This window comes from Bos javanicus, chromosome 6, assembly GCF_032452875.1.
Source record: "Bos javanicus breed banteng chromosome 6, ARS-OSU_banteng_1.0, whole genome shotgun sequence".
Taxonomy (NCBI): domain Eukaryota; kingdom Metazoa; phylum Chordata; class Mammalia; order Artiodactyla; family Bovidae; genus Bos; species Bos javanicus.
Genome location: NC_083873.1, coordinates 59,254,570 through 59,274,138, shown reverse-complemented (window position 1 = coordinate 59,274,138; position 19,569 = coordinate 59,254,570). Strand labels below are relative to the sequence as shown.

Here is a 19,569-nt window from a genome sequence, read left to right as displayed (position 1 = left end):
ACTTTCCAGCTTCCTTATGCTCCCCTACTCACGTTCTGTCCTCCAAGCCTATAAATTTTTTTCACGTCCCTGTGTGTGCCGTGTACTTTAATGACATTTTTCTCTCTGTTTGTAGCAGAACTTTCTGGCTACCTCTGCTTAGAATGTCTGAATTCCTTCAGTTTACTTGGCAAGATCCTATTCATCCTTGAAAACTTCTCAAATATTTTCTCTCATAAGAAGCCTTATGTTTACTATTGTAAACCAAACTGTCTTAATCCTAATAAGTAAATTTTCTGAAGCTTTAAATTTTAGGTAGATGTAGAAGAATGGCGTATCTACACCATGCAGTGAGAAAACTAGTAAAGTTGAATAATTACCAGTATTGTTATATTATGTATATTTTTCATATTTATAACTATTTACAGAGCTCTCAATGAAATGTGGAAGTGTCAGAACATGCTTAGAAGTCATGTACGAGAACTGTTGGATTTGCACAAGCAGCCTACAGTAGGTTCATGATTTGTTTAAATTCACAGTTTTAGTCATTGTTAATTTTTCTGTATAATGAAGCAAGCAAAAGGTATCTCAGCTGTTTTATATTCTAAATGTCAGTTAGTTTCTGTGGTTATCCAAGATAAATTTACATTTCACATGAATATTAAAAAAATATTTTTCACCATGAGCACAGAAATGGTGTTTTCTAGTATATCAAGTATTTTGACACTAAGAATTTATAGTTTATCAGTTTTCAAATAATTAGAATTAAATCTCAGTATAAAATTATATTAGAAGTCAAATTTTTTTCCTCTTTGACTTTTGGTCTGTCATTGTAGTATCAGTATCAAATCAGGTATCAATCCTTTGAAGATTCCAAAGTCAAATTAACAAAGAAATGCTGCCCAGCATTTTCTGAAGGTTGAAAAAAGAAACATAAATAATATAAATGCTTCTAAACATATTTGCTAGAGTAGGTGTACTTAGCCAGGGAACCATGCACAGAGACCCCCTCAGTGGCCATGGATGCCTAAAGCGAGTGTTGTCTTTTTTTTTTTTTTTTGGTAAATGACCATACAGTCTCTGGAATTGCTTAACTCTGCCTCTGTGGTGCAGAAACAGTCACAGATAGTTCATAAATGAATGGGCATGATTGTGATCCAACAAAACTTTAAAAAAAGTGGGAAGTCCATGGGATCATACAGATTCATTAATAAAAGAGTACTCTTGTAATGGAGGAAAGGGCAGTAGGAAGGAAGGTGATACATTAATTAATGGGCCACAGAATAGCTAGTAGAACTATTCAGAAAGAAATTTTTTCTACTTTACACATTTTTAGTTAATTTTATTTGGTGTATAGTTTCACAGTAATTTTGATACGATAATTGTTTTCATTATTTTCTGTTCTGTTTTCTGACAAGATAATTTCCCTATGAAAGTTATATAACTTTCAAAATTTTTAAAATACCTTCCTGCTGGCATTTCCTTTCCTTCTGTTTGTGCTAGTTTAATAGTTGTTACTCCATGGTTGTTTGTTATCTGCATAGGCTGTAGATATGGTAAGCCATTTCCTACTGGGTATATTATGATGGATTTTTTTAACTTAAGAAAATGTACAATACTGAGTGTAGGTTTTCTTAATGAAATTTTGTTAGCACATATGACGTCATTTGTTTCTGTTTTAAATTTCAGTCAGAAGCTAACTGTTCTGCTATGTTTGGAAAACTGATGACCATAGCAAGTGAGTATATTTATTCACTTTGTAGGTTTATAGCAGACATCAAATAATTTACCCAGTGGAACTATCAGTTTAATACTTATTTAGTAAGAAAAAATAATCCTTAATAATTTTATTTCTAAGACCCATATAGTCTTATCTTTTGGTAGGACAGCAGTATTTTTTAAGACAGCTTGGTTTTAGTTTAGTAGTTTTTCTTTTGCAGTATTGTTTCTTTTTTAATCTTCTAGAGAATTTGCCTGATCCTGGGAAAGCACAAGATTTTGTGAAGAAATTTAACCAAGTTCTCGGTGATGATGAGAAACTGCGATCTCAGTTGGAGTTGTTAATCAGTCCAACCTGTTCGTGCAAACAGGCAGATGTTTGTGTGGTTAGTAAATTATACTTCTGTATTTGTTCTTCTAGCTTTGCTTATAAAAACTCAGATTTCATTAAAATCTGCTTTACATAAATTATTTTATTTGTGTGAATGTAACAGTATTGTGAGCTCTGAATCACCTAGGAGTACATCTGTGGTCGACTTAGTTCTCTTTACTTGTCACTAGTCAGTCAAATTCCAGGAAAAACACTAGAGAAGTAAGCCAGGGAGATTGGTCCTAGGAATCGAGCAAGATAAAATTATTTGTATTTAGTAGACATTTATTAGATAAATCAGAATTTTCTAGTGTGTGTGTATTCTCCCATGTATCAGCATGAGAAAAACCCTTGTCAGTATATCAGCAATAGTTCAGTTGCCATATACACATTTATAAACAAGGTAATTCCTGTTTAGGCTTTTGTCTTCATTCTATTTTTAGACTATTTTATAGAAAACCAGTTGTTGACAATACCCATGGAAAAATTAATTCATTTACTTACCATTTTATGAGACAGTTTCTAATTTCATCTTTACCGTTTACTACTGGTGTGACCTTTAGCAAGTTGTTTAGTATTTTTGAGATTCATTTTTTTCATCTCTAAATGTTAACAATCTCACAGGGTTGTTAAGAGGATATAGATAGATATGGATATAGGTATCTTACCTAATACATGGTTCCAGACTGCCCTTTAGGATTTAAATATTAATAAATTTGTATTTCACATATATGACAGTATTACACATATATAACACAATACAGTATTACATATATATGCCAAACACTATGCTTGGGACCAGGCTTATACAGATGAATAAGAGAAAGAAAGTCATTTCAGTTATTTATGTCTAACTTTGCTCTAGAAAGATAATTATTTAAATATGTGATTAGGGATAAGGACTATAAACAGATGTATATACAAAGTCATTTGGGAGCATGGAATATGTTTTTTTTTTTCCTCAGTGTAATAGGCATACAGGGTCTAGTAGGCATATAGGGACTATAAACAGATGTATATACAAAGACATTTGGGAGCATGGAATATGTTTGTTTTTTTTTTTCTCAGTCTAATAGGCATATAGGATCTTAAAAGAGTAGTAATTAGGGAGAGGTGGGAGGAAGCCAGTTTAGGGAAGAGAGCAGTGGATTCTTCCATTGTACCTAGGGATGTGAATGTCACAAGTGCCCAAAATAACCTTGTCTTTGCACTTCTGAATGGGATGGTTTGCTGAGAACGTTTAAAGGTTTCATTTACTTCTTGGTATTTAGAATTCCAGTTCCAGAATACTGTGTTCTGCTGGGTATCTACTAATATAATTGGATCATAGAATGAAATGGCTTGAAAAATACCATAGAGATAATTGGTTTAACCACTTCATTTTACAGATAAAGATTACATTTTAAAGAGGTGAAGTTTCTCATCCAGTGTTTCACAGCTAGTGACTGAGCTTCAGGTAGAGTCCAGATCTTAATAGACCCATGACAGTGTTCTTTCTACATATTTCATCATTTGCAAGAACCCAATCAAGTGGTACTTTTTGGTCTGAGAAAAACAGGACTTGAGTTTGAAAAGTGATAGTAACGTGATTCCTGCTATTTGTCAGAACAGATATATCTAAGGGCTTCCAAATCCAGAAAGTATATGCAAAGCAGATGTAAGGAAAACATCTCAGGGTGATTGATGGTAGGAAGCAGGAGACTAGAGATGTAGAAAGTCTTTTTTTTTTTTGAACGTGTAAAGGAAACTTTATTTGTTGCTGCCTACTTGCCACATACTAATTTGGCTTGTTGCTTATCCCTAGTATAAGCTTACATTTAGGATTATGACAGATATACTTTTTAAAAATAATTGTTATGAGAGATTACCTAAATATTACATACATAAAATGTGGTTTGAAGAATTACTTAAATATATTATTATTTATATACATTGGTATATTTTATATAGTGCTATCACTGTGCTTAAATGTGATTTACTCTTTTTCCTGTTAGCATTTCCTTTATTTTTCCTGTACTATATGTAATACCATAATTCTTTTCTAATGCCTAGTTCTTTCATTTTTTAATACTGACTATATAGTTTGCCTAGCAATTTTCCAATGGCATAGTTGTTGTTAGACAATCACTGACTTTATCGTATGTTAAAGCAAGTAAACTTTATACCAAGTGGGAGAAAACCCCCTCTTTAGGAAGACTTGCACAAAGTAAGTCTGATTTCAAAAGATAATACAAAATTAATGTTAAATATCTATCTGTAGTATAGACCAAAGTGTATAAGGACCTAAGCACTGACTAAAATATTTATTTTCTCAAATGCTGAAACTTTGCTGAGTTAATTACTACTTGCAAAATAAATCAAGCACTTCCTAGTGACTAATAAATTTTCTTCTGAATCTCAGTCCTTTGGATTTTTACTCTCTAATAGCAAACATGGATGCTATCTAATTTAATATGACCTTCATAATTAATTTGTGTCAACATGTCACTGAGGGACTTCCCAGGTGATCCAGTGGCTAAGACTCCTTGCTGCCAATGCAGGGGTCCAGGGTTCATTCCCTAATTAGGGAACTAGATCCCAAGTGTTGCAACTAAGACCCAGCAAAGCCAAATTAATTAATTTTTTTTTTTAAGTCACTGAAAGTACAACAGAAATTTGTTTCCTTTATCCCCTTGGACACAGTTCCTTAAATTTTTTTTTTTTTCATGAAAAAACTAATAAATAGAGTGACTATTATTTGTTATATTGCTTTATAGTTTGGAAAGCAAATGTGCTTTATCTTCTCAACTAACATTTCCACTTATTCATCAGAAATAATCAATGAAAAGACTTGTTATTAATGTAAATTTCTTTCTCTAGTACCCAACACATTATAAATTTAACCTTGTCTTTGGATGATTCAGTCTCTTACAATCATTAAGTCCTTATATTCTTTAGAAACTTGCAGCAATAATATCTTTTCTTTTGCAGGAACTCTTTGATATAATGTCACCATTTTTTAACTCAACTATGATCTTCCAGAACTGAAAAACTTTATACACTTAAAAGTCTTCTCCTCTTTTAAAAAAAAAAATTGTTGACCAAAAGAAAAGTTTTTTCAGACTATGAAGTAAACCATTGAAACATGCCCATGACAGTATAAATTATTTTAATTTTTTCATAAGTAGATACTAAAGGGACTTCCCTAGTGGTCCAGTGGTTAAGACTCTACACTCCCAATGCAGAGGCCCAGGTTTGATCCCTGGTCAGGGAACTAGATCCCACATGCTGCAACTAAGAACTGGTGCAGCCATTAAATAAATAAATGCATATCAGTTGTAAAAATATACAGCATTAAAGATTGTCTACTACGTAGTAATTTCATGAGAGAAATATGAGACAAAAGGCATAAATCATACCATGTTACCCCCCTTTTTTTCCTCTACAGTCTAGATTTTCTAGTGCTTGCCTAATGAGTATATCATTTTAGTCAGGGTATAAAGCAGAGAAAGTTTTTTTTTTTTTCTTTTTTTACATCTGATGGTATTAAATCCTTAAATGCTTTTGATGCCTAGGATCATTTTTATTTTGAAAAACATGAAAGGATCGTACTTACAGTGAAACTCTTTCCCTTCCTATAGAGAGAAATAGCCCGGAAACTTGCCAATCCTAAGCAGCCAACAAATCCTTTTCTAGAGATGGTCAAATTTCTGTTGGAAAGAATTGCACCTGTGCACATTGATTCAGAAGCCATCAGGTAAACTAGGAGTTAAATTCATTCATAAATAAAATATAATTTGAAACTACAGTGTTGTAAGTTTAAATTCTGGGTCCCCAACAAGACCTCAAAAGGTATACAGGGAACCTATATCATGTATCATTCAAGTTGAAAGAAAGACAGGCTCCTTTTCTGATCGTTGGTTTGTTTCATTACTTTTTATTTAATTTTAGAAAGAAATCTTGTGTTTATTTTTAGCTTGTATGTTCTCATTAAAGAAAACCTAGAACATAAGAAAATCTATAGCTATCATCAGCCTTTGAGTTTTCTTAACTCTTTTCATGGCCTCATAAAGTTTTTTAGTATGTATTACATCACTGTTTACTTGAGATATGTGAGAAACAGAATAGCATTATGAAAGGAGCACAAGATTGCCATTAGACTAATCTGCTTTCAGAACACATCTGTTACCAATTTTGGCTTTAATTTAGTTTTTAATTTATTTTTAACTTTAATAGGGGTATAACATCTCCTGGTGGATGAGTGTAAAAATTAGTAATAATATGTAAAAAATAAGCAGGCTAGCATCACAAACATTGACATCTATTGTCTTTGATTAATTGTTCCCATGATTTCATATGTTTCACTTATTTCTAATGATTTTCAATTGTAAACTTCTGAGAATACTTCTACCTTGTACTAACCATTTTTCCAGCTCATCAGCTATAAATCTTTCCATTTGGGGTTACTAACTAACATTTATTGATTCTCTTTTCTTTGAATTAGGAGACCTGGTTCTAGCCATTACTAGTACGTGACTCACTGTTTGGTTGTATTAAAATGCCAATCATATTAGTTTGCTAGGGCTGCCATGGCAAAATACCACAGACTATGTGGCGTAAACAACAGAAATTTGTATTCTCACATTCTGGAGAGTAGCAGTCCATGATCAAGTTTGATTTCTCCTGGAGCCTCTCCATGGCATGCAGTTAACCTCCTCTTTGCTCTCCTCACACGTCTGTGTCCTGACCTCCTCTTCACATAAGAAAACAGCCATTTGGGATTATGGCCCACCCATCTGACCTCAGTTTACCTTAATTATCTCATTAAATAATTAAAATCTCATCTATTTCCAAGTAGTCACATTCTGAGGTGTCCTGGAGGTTAGGACTTCTACGTATGAATTTAGGGTATTCAATTCAATCCGTAATGGTGATGTTTGTTTTTTAACTAAGATCTTATCCTTTAATCTTATTAGCAAATAAGAAAGCTAAGGTTCTGAGAAAAACATGGTAGTTTTTTACAGCTGGGTGATAGCAAAAGGTATTTTGCTATTAATTTTTAATAGAGATACCCCACATCCAGGGGCAAAGGAGCAGCCCCAGCAGGATGGTAGGAGGGGCAAATTCGCATTTAGAATCAAACCCCATTCCCGCCGGAGATGCTCAGAGGGCTCAAACCAACCTTGTGTGCACCAGGACTCAGGGCCCTCACAGAGACGGACACGGAACTGTGTCTGAGCGTCTCCTATGGAGGTATGGGTCACTAGCGTCAGCTAGTGGAGGAGATGGAATTCCAGTTGGGCTATCTCAAATTGTGAAAGTGCTGTACTCAATATGTCAGCAAATTTGGAAAACTCAGTAGTGGCCACAGGATTGAAAAAGGTCAGTTTTCATTTCAATCCGAAAGAAAGGCAATGCCAAAAAATGCTCGAACTACCGCACAATTGCCCTCATCTCACACACTAGTAAAGTAATGCTCAAAATTCTCCAAGCCAGGCTTCAACAGTACATGGACCATGAGCTTCCAGATGTTCAGGCTGGTTTTACAAAAGGCAGAGGAACCAGAAATCAAATTGCCAACATCCTCTGGATCATGGAAAAAGCAAGAGAATTCCAGGAAAACATCTATTTCTGCTTTATCGACTATGCCAAAGCCTTTGACTGTGTGGATCACCACAAACTGTGGAAAATTCTGAAAGAGATGGGAATACCAGACCACCTGACCTGCCTCTTCAGAAATCTGTATGCAGGCCTTTTCTTGTTTTTAATGGAGTGATTTTAAATATTTAAATACCGTTAAAGGGTACTAAGTGGTATTTTACTGGTAGTCCAGTGGCTAAGACTCCAGGCAGGGGCCGTGGTTTGATCTCTAGTTGGGGAACTAAATCCTACATGCTGCAACTAAGAGTTTGTATGCCACAACTGAAAGTTCGAATGCTGTAACTAAAGATCCCACTGCTGCTGCTGCTAAGTCACTTCAGTCGTGTCCAACTCTGTGTGACCCCAGAGACGGCAGCCCACCAGGCTCCCCCGTCCCTGGGATTCTCCAGGCAAGAACACTGGAGTGGGTTGCCATTTCCTTCTCCAAAAGATCCCATAGGGCACAGCTATTGGTAAGACATGGTATCGCGAAATAAATAAATAATTTTTTTAAGATACTAAAAGAAAAGAGGTTGAAGATAGGTTAAGGGGAATAGAAGTATGATGGAGCACCATCAGTAAGAAAATGGACCAGTAAGAAGAAAATCTTCCCCTATGGTGTTAAAAAATGATAGATACAAATTAAAGGAAGTTATAAAATAGGAAAATTACAGTTTTCCCTAAAAGCTCCATTGTTCTCCTTTAGGTCAAAAGTTAGATAGTCTACTCAGTGGAAGAATTTAAAAAGGAGACCTGAGTTAGAATGATAAAGATTTAGAGCAGTTGTTATAGGATAGGAAAGAAAAGGACACATGGAAGATATCCAAGCAGTTTTGAACATGCATTTGGATTGGTGATGATCTTTTGCTTCATCATACTCTGTGAAATATTTGGAGTATGTATTATTTATCTGATTTACAGATCAGTAATACTGCTTTCACGAAAAGAAGAATTATAGTTCTGGCTTCAAGATTTGGATCTGCCTCATACAACTTTTTGACTTAATAATGGTGATCCCACCCACACCGTAATGAAAGCAAATTATACCTGCCTTGTTTTACACTGTAGTTCCAGGATAGACCCTAAGACTTAGTTCACAATAGGTAGTCAGTAAATACATATTAAATAAATGCATGCACTGACAATTATGAGTAGTCAGATACATGTATAAATTTTATCAAATATTTGTAGTTTTATTTATAAATTCACGTGTTTTATGGGATTTCCTTCTAGTAGCTTAAATCAGAATATTTTTTTCAAAATGGAAATAATTTTTTAAAAAATACATGTCATTGGTGAAAAAGTTGGCTTAAAGCTCAACATTCAGAAATCTAAGATCATGGCATCCAGTCCCATCATTTCATGGCATCCAGTCCCATCACTTCATGGCAAATAGATGGGGAAAGAGTGGAAACAGTGTCAGACTTCATTTTGGGGGGCTCCAAAATCACTGCAGATGGTGATTGCAGCCATGAAATTAAAAGACGCTTACTCCTTGGAAGGAAAGTTATGACCAACCTAGACAGCATATTAAAAAGCAGAGATGTTACTTTGTCAACAAAGTCCATCTAGTCAAGGCTATGGTTTTTCCAGTAATCATGTATGGATGTTAGAGTTGGACTATAAAGAAAGCTGAGCACCGAAGAATTGATGCTCTTGAACTGTGGTGTTGGAGAAGACTCTTGAGAGTCCTTGGACTGCAAGGAGATCCAACCAGTCCATCCTAAAGGAGATCAGTCCTGGGTGTTCATTGGAGGGACTGATGCTGAAGCTGAAACTCCAATATTTTGGCCACCTAATGCGAAGAGCTGACTCATTTGAAAAGACCCTGATCCTGAGAAAGATTGAGGGCAGAAGGAGAAGGGGACAACAGAGGATGAGATAGCTGCATGGCATCACCGACTCGATGGACATGAGTTTATGTAAACTCCGGGGTACTGACTAAAATTAAAAATGCTGACTATAGAGGGGCTTCCTGGTGGCTAAGAATCTGCCTGTCAGTGCAGGAGACATGAGTTTGATCCCTGTTCTGGGAAGATCCCGCGTGCTGCGGAGCAGCTAAGCCCATATGACACACAACTATTGAGCCTGGGCTCTGAGCCTAGAAACTGTAGAATACTGAGCCCTTGTGCCCAAACTACTGAAACCCAAATGCCCTAGAGGTCATGCTCTGCAACAAGAGAAACCACCGCAATGAGAAGCCTGTGTACCACCACTAGAGAGTAACCCCCGCATTCTGCAACTAGAGAAAAGTCTGAGCAGCGACAAGGACACAGTATAACCAAAAATAAAAATTTTTTTTCTAATTGCTGACTATACAAAGTGTTGATGTATACGTAACTAACAGTGTGTTGGTGATGTTGAAAGCAGTTTGTTTTAGCATCAGATTATCTCAACATTGTCTCAACTCAGAAATCCCAATATTAGACATTTGCCTATAAGAAAGTGAAGTGAAGTCACTCGGTCGTGTCCGATTCTTTGTGACCCCATGGACTGTAGCCCACCAGGCTCCTCCGCCCATGGGATTCTCCAGGCAAGAGTACCGGAGTGGGTTGCCATTTCCTTCTCCAGGGGATCTTCCCGGCCCAGGGATCAAACCCAGGTCTCCTGCATTGTAGGCAGACACTTTACTGTCTGAGCCACCAGGGAAGCCCCGCGTATAAGAAAGGAAGACGTCATTATGTCTTTGGGTTTCCCTGTTGGCTCAACAGTGAAAGAATCTACCTGCAATGCAGGAAACACAGGTTTGACCCCTGGGTCAGGAAGATCCCTTGGATAAGGAAATGGCAACCCACTCCAGTAGTCATTCCTGGGAAATTCTATGAACAAAGGAGCCTAACAGGCTACAGTTCATGGGGTCACAGGGTCAGACATGACTTAGCAACTAAACCATCACCGCTACTTGTGTTTAAAGTGTAAATACCCAGAAGTCCATCAGTTGGTAATTGGATAAAAATAACTGTGGTATATCTATACAACGAAGTACTTACCAGCAATAGAGAGGAAGTTCATTTCAGTGGTTCACACTGATCCTGTGCAACAACATGGAGGAGTCGCAAAAGCATTATGTCACATAGAAGTTGTCAAACACAAAATATATAAAATTTTATAAAAGGTAAAATTCTAGTGGCAGGAAGTTGATCAGTTATTGCCAGAGTAGGAAAAGGGAATTAACCACAGAAGAAGTGTAAGGTAGGTTTTTGTGGTGATGACAGTTGTTTTATGTATATATCGCTACAGTGATTCACCACTTTATTTATACCCACTAGAATGGCTATGATCAAAAAGTTGAGTTGGAAGGAATGTAGAAAAATTGGAACCTTCATGTATTGCTAATGGGTGTAAATGTTGGAGGTGCTTTGGAAAGCAGTTGGACAGTCCTCCAAAAGTTAAGCCTGGAGGTACCGTATGTGTGGGCATGTGCTCAGTCGTGTCCAGCTCTTGTGACCCATGGAGTGTAGCCCACGGGAGTGGGTTGCTGTTTCCTCCTCCAGAGTATCTTCCTGACCCAGGGGAAGATGAACCTTGAGAACTCCATTTATATGAAGTATTCAGAATTGGCAAATATATATAGCAGCACAAAGTAGATTAGAAGATGCTTAGGGCTGAAGGAGTTGGAGGTGAATAAGGAGTGACTCCTAATGGAAATTGGACACAACTGAGCACACACACACCTACTGGGGAAGGGGGTTTGTTTTGAGGTAGGGTGAAAGCTAAGTTTGTTGAATATTTGCCTGTACTGGGAGATCACTAACAAGGAAATGAAATCTCAAGAACGAAGATCGTGTTTGTTTTAACTTAAAATAGTATCTTGTTGAACAGGTAGTTTCTAGTTTGTGGCGGTTAGTTGTATTTGAAAAACTAATAATGTTGAACATTAAATACTTTTTAATTGTTGATTCTGTGTGTGGATATATAGAGAGAGCACAATGCTTCTCATGAATTGCTTTCAATTTCTTTGCTATAAATCTCTAGGAGTGGTATTAGTGATTCAATAAGTTAATTATGTGATTAATTCAATGCCTTTGCTCATTATGTGTTTACTATTTGTTTTTTATTTTGAGTGAGTTCTTATTTGTCTATTTAGCAACTGCTATCCTAACGTTTTTCTTAAAATTTCAAATGATCTCCATTTATGGATATGAATATTACATTGCTTATACTTAAAAATACACACTTCTGATACATTTGACAATTTTGTTGCTTTTCGTTAGAATTACTGTTATACATGGATGGGAAGATAAACTAAAAATAAGCTCATTTGTCATGTAGAGAGGGAAGTTTAAAAAATCACAAAATTACTTTTTCTTCCAGAAAATATTTAATTTGATGTTCATAGAGTCTGTATATGTCTGCTACAATGCAATTAAGATATAGTTACTAATCTAGTAGTGTTACTAATTTAGATTGTCTTATTTTAATAGTGCACTGGTAAAACTGATGAATAAATCAATAGAAGGGACAGCAGATGACGAAGAGGAGGGTGTAAGTCCAGATACAGCTATTCGTTCAGGACTTGAACTTCTTAAGGTATTTTGTCTTAAAACAGCTTGTCTTTTCTGCAGTCATTTTTTTTTTAATTGGCGGAAAATTGCTTTACTATTTTGTGTTGGTTTCTGCCATACAACAGTGCAAATCAGTCATAATTTTATATATATATATCCTTTCCCTCCTGAACCTTCCTCCCCTCACCTCGTCCCTCCCCTTTAGGTCATCATAGAGCACCCGGCTGAGTGGGCTCCCTTTGTTATTTAGCAACATCCCACTGACTGTTTTACACCTGATAGTGTATATTTGTCAATACCACTTTCTCAATTTCTCCCACCCTCAACTTCCCCAGCTGTGTCCACAAGTCTGTTCTTTACTAGGCTCGTCAGTACCATTTTTCTAGATGCCATATGTATTCTGCAGTTATAATATGAATCACCTTAAAGATATGCAAGGGTCAGGCTTTATTTCATTGGAAGTATTCAAAAGATTAAAATTTGTAATACAGCATTTTATAAAAATAACATGTTTTCTGAATTATACTAAGGTAATTATTTTACATTATAAAATAATATTTTTGGAGTTTTGCTGTTTCATTCATTCATCATGTGCATGCCTGCTATGCTTATAACAGTATGTGCTAAATGATTTAGTCTTACCTTTCAAATAACCTGCATATTGGTTAGTAGGATTGCTCACAGGAATTACTGTAAGACATCATTTATCTGATTGGGATTTTTTTTTTTTTTTAACAAATGGTAAACAGATGCCAAAGAGGTCAGAGAATTGAACAATTAGTAAGAGACATAATTTAATCTAGAGGGGGAGCACAGCATCATCAAAGAGAATAATTTAGGACATGTTTTAGGGATTGTGAATATAGCCTGAGTAGTTAGAATTATTGCTTTGAGGAGTGATGGAAGACAAGATTGTTTCCAGATTGTGGAAATAAAATTTTTTTTTACAGAGGAAAATCATCTTTAAGGCAAACATTTTTAATAGGTTTGATTCAGCTTTTCAAATTTAAATCCTCATTTTTCTCTGAATTTTTAAAACCTCATAAGTAAATATTATCACTCTGAACCCTACCAAAGTTCTCCACTTTATAACCCATTTAAAAAATTCTTATATAATAAGTTAATGAGGGCTACATACTCCATTCCCCTACCTCCTTATTTTTCTTTTAGGCCTTATTCCATGTGTCAGGCTGACTAAATTGTTTCTGCTTCATGGAAGGTAAACTTTGTAGACACATTATTTCTAACTTAAAGATAGCCTAGAACTTATGTCTTAGTAAATAAAGGGAACAATTATTTGTATGTTTGTAATCATGATTAAAATTTTCCAATAATGACTTCAGTTCATTCAGTTCAGTCACTCAGTCGTGTCTGACCCTTTGTGACCCCATGATTCGCAGCACGCCAGGCCTCTTTGTCCATCACCAACTCCCGGAGTTCACTCAGACTCACGTCCATCGAGTCAGTGATGCCATCCAGCCATCTCATCCTCTGTCGTCCCCTTCTCCTCTTGCCCCCAATCCCTCCCAGCATCAGAGTCTTTTCCAATGAGTCAACTCTTCACATGAAGTGGCCAGAGTACTGGAGTTTCAGCTTTAGCATCATTCCTTCCAAAGAAATCCCAGGGCTGATCTCCTTCAGAATGGACTGGTTGGATCTCCTTGCAGTCCAAGGGACTCTCATGATTAAAATTTTCCAATAATGACTACTTATGAGTAAATTTTTTGTGATGGATTTCACTTAAAATATTTTCTTATAGAGTATCTTTTGCCAGTGAAATAAAGCCTAGTGTTAGCATTTTGTTCCCATCTATCACTCCCATGAAAAAGGAGCCACATTTCCCACATTCCCCGTATCAGAATAGACTAAGAGGTAGGGAAGAAAACAGGACCAGGGCTGTCGGTCAAGAACTGTTAGCCACAACTCGCCTCCAGGGAGGCTACAAGATACAATCTTGATTGTGTTGCTAGCATATGCAGCTCATGATTTAAAATTTTATTTCTAGTAGAAAACAGTTCTTTTAATGGATTATAACCATTGTGTGAACTTAAAACATTATATCTGTTCCTTTAGGTTCTGTCTTTCACACATCCTACCTCGTTCCACTCTGCAGAGACATATGAGTCCCTGTTGCAGTGCCTCAGAATGGAAGATGACAAGGTAGCAGAAGCCGCCATACAGATTTTTAGAAACACAGGCCACAAAATAGAAACAGACCTACCCCAGATACGGTCGTGAGTATGCTTTTTCTTATGATCAACACAAGAGTTTTCCAAGTGTGGGAATCTTAGGGTCATTGTTTCTCTTAGGAAGATACGGAGGAGGAAAGATGACTTTTATTTAGAAGCTGCTTTTCTGTATCCTCTGTTTTCATCTTTTCTCTGTCTGACTTATCTCCTCTACCATTTGAATATGGGCGGAGGAACAACCTAAAACTTTTATTTTAAATATTAATATTAATTATCAAAAGTTACCACAGAATTTAGGATTAATACATCTTTCTAATTTATTTTTCTCCAACTCCAAATTCAGTAGGTACTGCCTTCATATCTCACTCAAGAATTATATAATCAAAGGTGCTTAATGAAGTGTTCATTATTTGCTTAGTTGTTGGTCATGGTTCTTTTCTCTCTAGATTACTTCCCCTCTCCTCATACGAATGAAGTACATTTTGGTATTTTTACTTTGGCAGCTTTAAGAGGTTGCCTTAGGATCAGAATTTGTACTGAGAGTGTGATTTAGACATAAGACACGGGAGATGTCTTGGAGGAAGAGCACATTGCTGATAGCTATTATATTCAGATGTTCAAGGTATTTATGTAAATGGTTTGAGGTAAATTCAAATCAAACCCAATTTCCTCATGATATATTAATAGAATAAGAGAATTCATGACTCCTTAAGTTTTTATTGGATTTTTGAGCTAATAGTTTAATTTGAGAAATAATTCAACATTTATTGTATATCCTTTTCATTGTCAGCACTGTAGTGGCTAATATAAAAGATTACCACTATCAGTCTCTGCTGTCAAGGAGTTTATACTCTAGAAATGATAATTTTTATCTTTGTACATTATAGAAAAAATGACACAGTGGGCTAAAGTTACTGTGAATTTTACAAAATGGGGAAATCTATACTTTTTTAAAGGTGAAGGATGTACTTAAAGGAATTCTATCCCAGAAGGAACAGTAGAAGAGGTAACTTTGGACATGACGACTAAAACCTCTTGTTCTTAAGACTTGTTGTTCAGTCGATAAGTGGTATCTGACTCTTTGTGACGCTGTGAACTGCAGCATACCAGGCTTCCCTTTCCTTCATTATCTCCCAGAGGTTGTTCAAACTCATGCCCACTGAGTCAGTGATGCCATCCAACCATCTCATCCTCTGTTACCCCCTTCTCCTACCCTCAGTCTTTCCCAGCATCAGTGTCTTTTCCAGTGAATTGGCTCTGCGTATCAGGTGGTCAGAATATTGGAGCTTCAGCTTCAGCATCATTTCTTCCAGTGAATATTCAGAGTTGATTTCCTTCAGGATTGACTGATTTAATCTTCTGTCTAAGGGACTTTTTATGAGTCTTCTGCAGCACCACAATTCAGAAGCATCAGTTCTTCAGCACTCAACCTTCTTTATGGTCCAACTCTCATATCCATACATGACTACTGGAAAAACCATAGCTTTGACTATACAGACCTTTGTCGGCAGTGATTTCTCTGCTTTTTAATATACTATCTAGGTTTGTCATAGCTTTTCTTAAGACTAGTCAGGAAGGAAGGACGGAATTATTGAAAAAGCAGAGAAGCACAGCACTGCAGACCTCAATAACAACCCTGGCGGTGTAACTGGATTATAGCACACTAGAAAAACAAGGAGCAAGGTTAAAGTTGACCTATGCATCATCCTTTCATTAGGCTAAGAAGAATTAATAATGTATTTAATGACAGTTTGATCAAAACTCTTACTTTCTTTTGTTACTAACTGGTCTTATTTGTAAGAACCGTTACCTTGGTAAATGAATTTGAAAGAAAGACTTCAACAGTGCTCAGTCAAGGAATGTATTGATATTTGTGCATGAAAATCCTTTTCATTATTCTAAACTGTATGGAGAGAAATATGGCACATTCATAAATTTCAAGGTAGACTTCACACTGACTAGCATATGTTCCAGTTTTTTGATTGATGTGCATAAAGGTTTAGAGTATTGCTGTTTATATCTAGCCTTCCATTATTATAAGACAAGGGTCCCCAACCTCCAGGCCACAGATCAGTACTGATTCCATAGATCAGTACACAGCAGGAGGTGAGCAGCAGGGGAGCAAGCAAAGCTTCATCTGTATTTAGAGCTGCTTGTGTTACCACCTGAGCTCTGCCTCCTGTCAGATCAGCAGCAGCTTTAGATTCTCACAGAAGCGCAAACCCTTCTATGAACTGCACATGTGCATGCTTCTTTTGAGAATCATCCTGAAACCATCTTCCCCTCCCTATCCATGGTGAAAACTGTCTTCCACAAACTGGTCCCCTGTGCCGGAAAGGTTGAGGACCGCTATTATAGTATGACCCTTTTTCACTATTGCACTTGATTTGATATCATTGACCTTATAATCTATAAAGTAGTAGTATTACACCAGATGTATAGCAAGTATCTTTTCCTAAATTTTTGTTTTGGCTTACAAATTTTCTTTTGATGTAAAAAAAATGCTTAAGTTCATTATAAAAAGCTGAAACTTTAGAAACTATAAATGAAGAGAGTCACTTAACATTTTGATGTATATTTTATATGAATGTTTTGTCTTATCCATTTGATGTATATGCCAATTTTTTATATTTTGATAGAAACATGCCATACTTTATTTGCATACTTTCTCTCACTGGTATGTTCTTACCTGTTTTTTAATAAAATTTGACCTTTTGCTACTTTTTTCCCCATGGCTGCTTCAAAACAACTGAAGAGGATTGTGAGAGGAAAGTGGAAAATTTAGGAGTATTTTGTTAGAAGACAAATGTGAAAATATGGCATGGGGCAATTTTAGATTATAAATTAAAGGTGGCTTGTTTACTTCTGCATACTTATGAAGTAACATTAAAAAGAAAATTGTTTTCTGGAGTAGCTCTTTTATTCTAGAGGCATTGTATTTCTTATATTGTACTTGAGGATGGGGAAAGGGGCTTTAAATCTTTTTATAGATCAGGAAGTTTAGAAGAGAAGCTTTCTTCGAGCATACCTCCAAATAGTTACTGATGAAGTAGGAGACAACCAAAAGAACTACTTGTGGTTTATGGGCTTTTTAAAAATAAACTATGATGTTTTTTTTTCCCCAGGACCTTAATTCCCATTTTACATCAGAAAGCAAAGAGAGGAACTCCACACCAAGCAAAACAGGCTGTTCACTGTATACATGCCATATTCACAAATAAAGAAGTCCAGCTTGCACAGATTTTTGAGGTATATATAATTACATATGATGTGTTTTTGTTGATTTTTATTTTTATTCTCTCTGATTTGATGAAGCTAAAGAGTCACTTTTTTTTTTTTAAGTTCTTTAGTCCCAGTCTAAAATATAAATTCCATGGGAGCAGGGACTCTATTTTATTCAGCACTTTAGATATTCCCAGCCTTTAGATCAGACTATATGTTCAAATACTACACATTGAAGGGTGTTTTATGTATTTTGTGTTACATTATTTTACTTAATTTTAGCTTTTTTGGCTCAGTGGTCCATTTAGCTTGAGAAGCTATTATGGACCCGACAACCCTACTTGAAAATTAGTTTTGTTTGCCTTTCCTTATGTATGATCCTTTGCCTGATTCTACTACTAGAAAGGTATTCCTATTGTCATAAACTGAATACAATATGAACAGAACCCAGTGGACTTAAATATTATGATCCATGGTCATTTTAAATATTCCCACAGGACAAGAAACCCACCAACATAACTGACTTAAAAATAAGGCTGATTTGACCGTGGAAGAATTTTCTTGTTTTTATTTTATGTGGGTTTTACTTTTCCTTTTTTTTTACATTGTTTCAATCTTATTAAATTTCAATAGGTGAAATAAGAATCAAGTGTCTAATATAACTGAAGTTACTGTAAATCATCTCTTTGGAACAGATTTTTGGGGGGCACAATAAATTCAGGAGGACTCGGGAACATACACTATTCTGTACAATGTCTATAAAACAAACTAGTAATTTTGACTGTTTTATTTTTATAGCCACTCAGTAGGAGTCTGAATGCTGACGTACCAGAACAACTTATAACTCCGTTAGTTTCATTGGGCCACATTTCTATGTTAGCACCAGATCAGTTTGCTTCCCCAATGAAATCTGTAGTAGCAAATTTTATTGTTAAAGATCTACTAATGAATGACAGGGTAAGTTTCTCATTAAATTTAGAATCATAAGATTAAGACTGTTAACATCTTTATTTGTCACAGAAACAACACGTCTGCTTTTCTCTGTGTATGATTCTCTTTTACTTGTTATTTAAAATAACATCTTGCTATGTAGCTATTACTAGAATTTTTCTTTAAGAAAAAATTGAGAACATGAGATAGATGAATCATGAAGTAAAAAATAGAACCCTCAGTATTCAAACTCAAAAAAAAAATACCTGCCAGTTCACGCCTTCCTCTTTCTCCTCCCTCCAGTTGAATACAGCAGTGAAGGCTGCAAGCATGGCCAGTCTCATTTCCTACTCAGTTTCGTATTGTTCTTTGTACTACTGGTAGACAAGGCTGGCCACAAGTGGTGGCTTGATTGTTCATAAATTCTGTTTTAAGATGGTTGTTTTTTGTATGTAGTAAAATATACACAATATAAACTTTGCCATTTTACCCCATTTACGTGTACAGTTCACTTACATTATACACACCCATGTTCTTACTGGTTTTTTGTTTTATTAAAAACAAACAAGTTTGATAACATATGTATACACCCATATACAACAAGGGGTAACCCAGGAAAGCCAAGTACATCTCCACAGTGCTCCAAGCCACCATCCAAAATATACGTCCACATTGTTGTATAACTATTGTCACTACCTGTTTTCAGAACTTTATCATTTTGGAGAGAAACTCTACATCCGTTAACCAGTAACTCCACATTACCTCCTCCCCACCAACCTCTGGTAACATCTATTCTACTTGCGTGCTTTATAAATTTGCTTATTACCTTCTTATCATACAATATTTATCCTTTTGTGTCTGGCTTATTTCTCTCAGTATAATGGTTTCAAGACTTCATTTTGTGCCACAGTAATACTCCATTGTATGTTTAATCTATATTTTGTTTATTCATCTATTGATATATACTTGGGTGTTTTCTACCTTTTAACTGTTGTGAATAATGCTGATATGAACATTGTCCCTGGTTTGGGGGATA

General features: G+C 35.8%; 1 protein-coding gene across 4 annotated transcripts in view; it reads left to right on the top strand.

Annotated features, from left to right (window-relative positions):
• PDS5A (PDS5 cohesin associated factor A) overlaps positions 1–19,569 on the top strand; it is a 133,809-nt gene that overhangs the window by 79,787 nt on the left and 34,453 nt on the right. For 3 of the 4 annotated variants that reach the window (XM_061421178.1, XM_061421177.1, XM_061421180.1), the window contains exons 14-22: positions 408–489; positions 1,669–1,717; positions 1,945–2,084; positions 5,689–5,804; positions 7,544–7,789; positions 12,112–12,217; positions 14,266–14,426; positions 17,507–17,630; positions 18,402–18,560. In XM_061421178.1, coding sequence (XP_061277162.1) covers positions 408–489; positions 1,669–1,717; positions 1,945–2,084; positions 5,689–5,804; positions 7,544–7,789; positions 12,112–12,217; positions 14,266–14,426; positions 17,507–17,630; positions 18,402–18,560 — 1,183 coding nt within the window. The remainder of the gene's footprint in view (positions 1–407; positions 490–1,668; positions 1,718–1,944; positions 2,085–5,688; positions 5,805–7,543; positions 7,790–12,111; positions 12,218–14,265; positions 14,427–17,506; positions 17,631–18,401; positions 18,561–19,569) is intronic. The other variant, XM_061421179.1, reaches the window with a different exon arrangement.